The sequence below is a fragment of the Octopus bimaculoides genome, chromosome 6 (assembly GCF_001194135.2).
Source record: "Octopus bimaculoides isolate UCB-OBI-ISO-001 chromosome 6, ASM119413v2, whole genome shotgun sequence".
In the NCBI taxonomy this organism is placed as follows: domain Eukaryota; kingdom Metazoa; phylum Mollusca; class Cephalopoda; order Octopoda; family Octopodidae; genus Octopus; species Octopus bimaculoides.
The window spans coordinates 116,495,834-116,499,421 of NC_068986.1; the positions used below are offsets into that span (position 1 = coordinate 116,495,834).

The following is a 3,588-nucleotide window of genomic DNA, read 5'->3' on the forward strand; positions in this document are numbered from 1 at the left end:
ATATATATAGATAGATAGATAGATAGATAGATAGATAGATAGATAGATAGATAGATAGATAGATAGATGTGTGTATTTATATATTAATATATGTATGTGTATGTATATGTATGTGTGTGTATGTATATATGTATGTATGTGTATATATATATATATATATATATATATATATATATATATATGGGAGAATATACAAATAATAACAACAGACGAGGATAGGTGGTGTAAATAACAAAAGGATATATTAGTATGACGCTCGGGAATACGGAAAGTCTTTGACGTTTCGAGCTACGCTCTTCAACAGAAAGAATACGGAGACAAGGAGAAAAACACGGAGAAAAAAAATTGAATAGTGTTCAGTCAACGGTCAATCATAATAATGGCCGATCATAACAATGGCTGACCGGAAGTTAGAAATTGTTTTTTCAGGAGAGCTAATATACATATATATATACATATATATGTATGTATGTATGTATTATGTCCTCTTGTTTTATAGTTTAAAGTATTGGGTACTCTAAGCGTACTCTAAATTTTAAAAATCAATATTGAGTATAATGTGAAAATGATATTTATGATCAAAGGTGAGTGTTAACTTCAAATTTTCGCCGATAATTTCTCCTCAAAATCTTTCACAAATCTCACTTGTCTGAAAAAATAGTAAAATGTTAACAGTCGGGACATACTTGATCGTGGGTCTCGATGAAAGTAGGCATGAGACTAAATAGCAACAGCAATGATAACAGATCTGGGTAGCAAAAAAGAAAAAAAATGATAAAAATAGAAAATAAAGATTGAATTTACGCCGTAGAGGGAGACGACCCACAATTGGAAGATTTAATTCGGTTCACCACCGGTTTTATCACTTGACTATAGTTTGAAAATTTTACATATTGATATTTCATATTGGGATAAGACCAACTATATATAAGGAAAAGATAATGGCTGATTTAGCAGGCACTGTTATATTACTGGTATTATTTGATCAACGCGCACGGTCATTTTCGAATTGAAAGTGTCCTAACTAAACACTGTACGATATTTAAGCTGGTTTTTATGGCCTCATCTATTTTATAGTCTACTGAAAATCTAAACTTTGCAAAAGGCATGAAGACCAAATTTCTTACCCTGCATCCTGCACGAACATATCTATCAATTAACTATAATTTGAAACGCTTTAAAGCACCATTTTTTCATTTAAAGAAAAATCTTTTTTTTTTTCCCTTAAGCAAAATCTAACAGCGGAACCGGAAGTAGATATTTAGTGATAACTGACTCCATGTTGTTTACTCTCTATGACTTTCTTGCAGACCATCGCAGTTGTTTAGAAGAGAGAGACGCTGCTATTAAAATCAACCGTGAGGAACCGAATGGTCAGACGTTTGCTCCAGAATGTACCCCAAACGGTAACTACAAAAAGACCCAGTGTTATAATAATCTGTGTTGGTGTGTGGAAGAAAACACGGGGAAATCCATATATGCCACAGCATCCTTTAACAAGTCTGTCAACTGTGATATGAAACCAGATCGGGAAATGAAAGGTAAACCAAGTCAACAACTTCTACCCTCATCTTTCAACCCCGTCATCATTGTCGGTGTTTTCATTATGTTTTTGCTATTATTTGTTCTTATGGTTTCCGTCATCGTATTTGCTAAATATTGCGATATTTTTGTTGTTATTATTACTTTTGTTAATCTGAAGATAATGGCGTCGTTGAGGTGGTTGTTGACATTTTTGTTGCTGTTGTTGTTGTCAGACTGGTAGTACTTTTCAAGTGGTTGTTGCCGTTCCATTTGGTGCACTGAATATGGGGATATGCGCGCGCGTGTATATTATATATATATATGCGTGTGTGTGTGTGTGTGTGTGTGTGTGTGTGTGTGTGTATAATACGGGCGTATGCATAAATGTACATAATGATACATATATGTATGTGTGTTTCATACATGCATTCATACATACATATATATATATATATATATATATACATATACATGCGTAGGCGTGTATTTGTTAATTTTTTTCGTGTTCCCCTCTACTTGAGATAACTGTCGTCATTGACAGATGAGAAGTTAAGTAGTTGTGAGTTGGGATGTTTTTTAAGGAATTTGGTTAGAATATGATACTTCGTGTCGTCAAACTTGTTACATCTGTAAACCCTGGCGTTCACATTCCGTTGGTTGAACTGAGAGAACCCGACCTACCGATTCAGTGCCGGTCCTTCTGCACGCCCAAAGATGCACAAACACGCAAACACAAATATTCTGGATACAGTACTCCATACAAAGCGGTCGTTTTATAAATGTGTGTGTGTGTGTGTGTGTGTGTGTGCGTGTGTATGTTTTTGAAGGATTATTAGACGATTAGGACCATAATTTTTGACAAAATGTTACGTATGAAACACGTCTGTATTTTCAATCCGTTCAATTATGTTCAAATTAGATGATATTTGCTTTGTTAATAAGAAAATAATGGTAATCCAGTACATTTACTGGGAGAAATTATTTACCTGAAAACTTTCCAGAAAGATGACTCCGGAGACGTAGTTCAATTGGGTAACAACAATCTAAGACCCAGTAACAAATGTTTCTTGAATTTTCTTGAGTTGTCAATCAGTCAGCTGAAGTGATCTGATCCTTCTGTATGGTTCGATCCAGGATCATCGATGCACTAAAGGGGGCGAGTATATCCACTTGTAAAGTAGTACATATACTAGAAAGAAGAATTCAAAATACGAGTGTTCATCGGAGTGAAGTAATCTTAAATGTCGAAGGCCAACTGGGGACATTTGTAAATCGTAACATTTAAATAATCATTTGGATCCCAATGGGTTTAGAACTTTGGTTCTGTCTGTGTATATGCCGATGCATACACTTAAGAAAGTATATAGTTGTGTATGTATGTATGTGTGTGTATGTACGTGTGTAGGTGTGTATGTATGTATGTGTCTCTTCTAGTTTTTCATTATAATAAATCTTCCACTGAGGCGGGAGCTGGTTTCCAACAAAGATGTAATTAACACAGACAAATTCACATTTGGAACTTGAGAAAAGTCTTGCATATTTTTACTGTTCCACTCATAGACTGCACTTGTAATGCACGAATTAACCGGTCGATTTCTCTTTCTGAAAATCCCAGTTTATCCAGATTCTCCTTTAAGCATTTACTAACCAAACCTCATGCTCCAATTATTATTGGTATGAACATGAATTCATAGTCTGGATATAGAAGCTGGAGGTTTCGAAACAGTTGTCCATAGATATCCTCTCTTTCTTTGATTTTCAAAGAGATATTTATATCTGCAGGACAGCTGACCTCCATGATGGTACATACTTTTGCTCTTTTGTCCCAAACAACAATATCTGGCCTGTTATGCTTACATTTGACAATGGGAATATTCCAGCAGTATTCTTTGAGTTGGTGCTTATGAATGTGTTCCATAACAGAGGGATCTTCTAAGTTTATTTCAGGACAATCTTTTTTGCGGATGGCATTGTAAATGTGCACGCGTGTGTGTGTGTGTGTATGTATGTATGTATGTATGTATGTATGTATGTATGTATGTATGTATGTATATATATATATAT

General features: G+C 34.7%; 1 protein-coding gene across 1 annotated transcript in view; it reads left to right on the forward strand.

The window, feature by feature from the left end:
• The window catches only part of LOC106881345 (SPARC-related modular calcium-binding protein 1), a 199,144-nt gene extending 196,630 nt beyond the window's left edge, over positions 1–2,514 (forward strand). Inside the window, exons 10-11 of the mRNA XM_052968510.1 lie at positions 1,311–1,541; positions 2,444–2,514. Of these exons, the coding sequence (XP_052824470.1) occupies positions 1,311–1,541; positions 2,444–2,514 (302 nt within the window). The remainder of the gene's footprint in view (positions 1–1,310; positions 1,542–2,443) is intronic.
• The last annotated feature ends 1,074 nt before the right edge of the window (positions 2,515–3,588 follow it).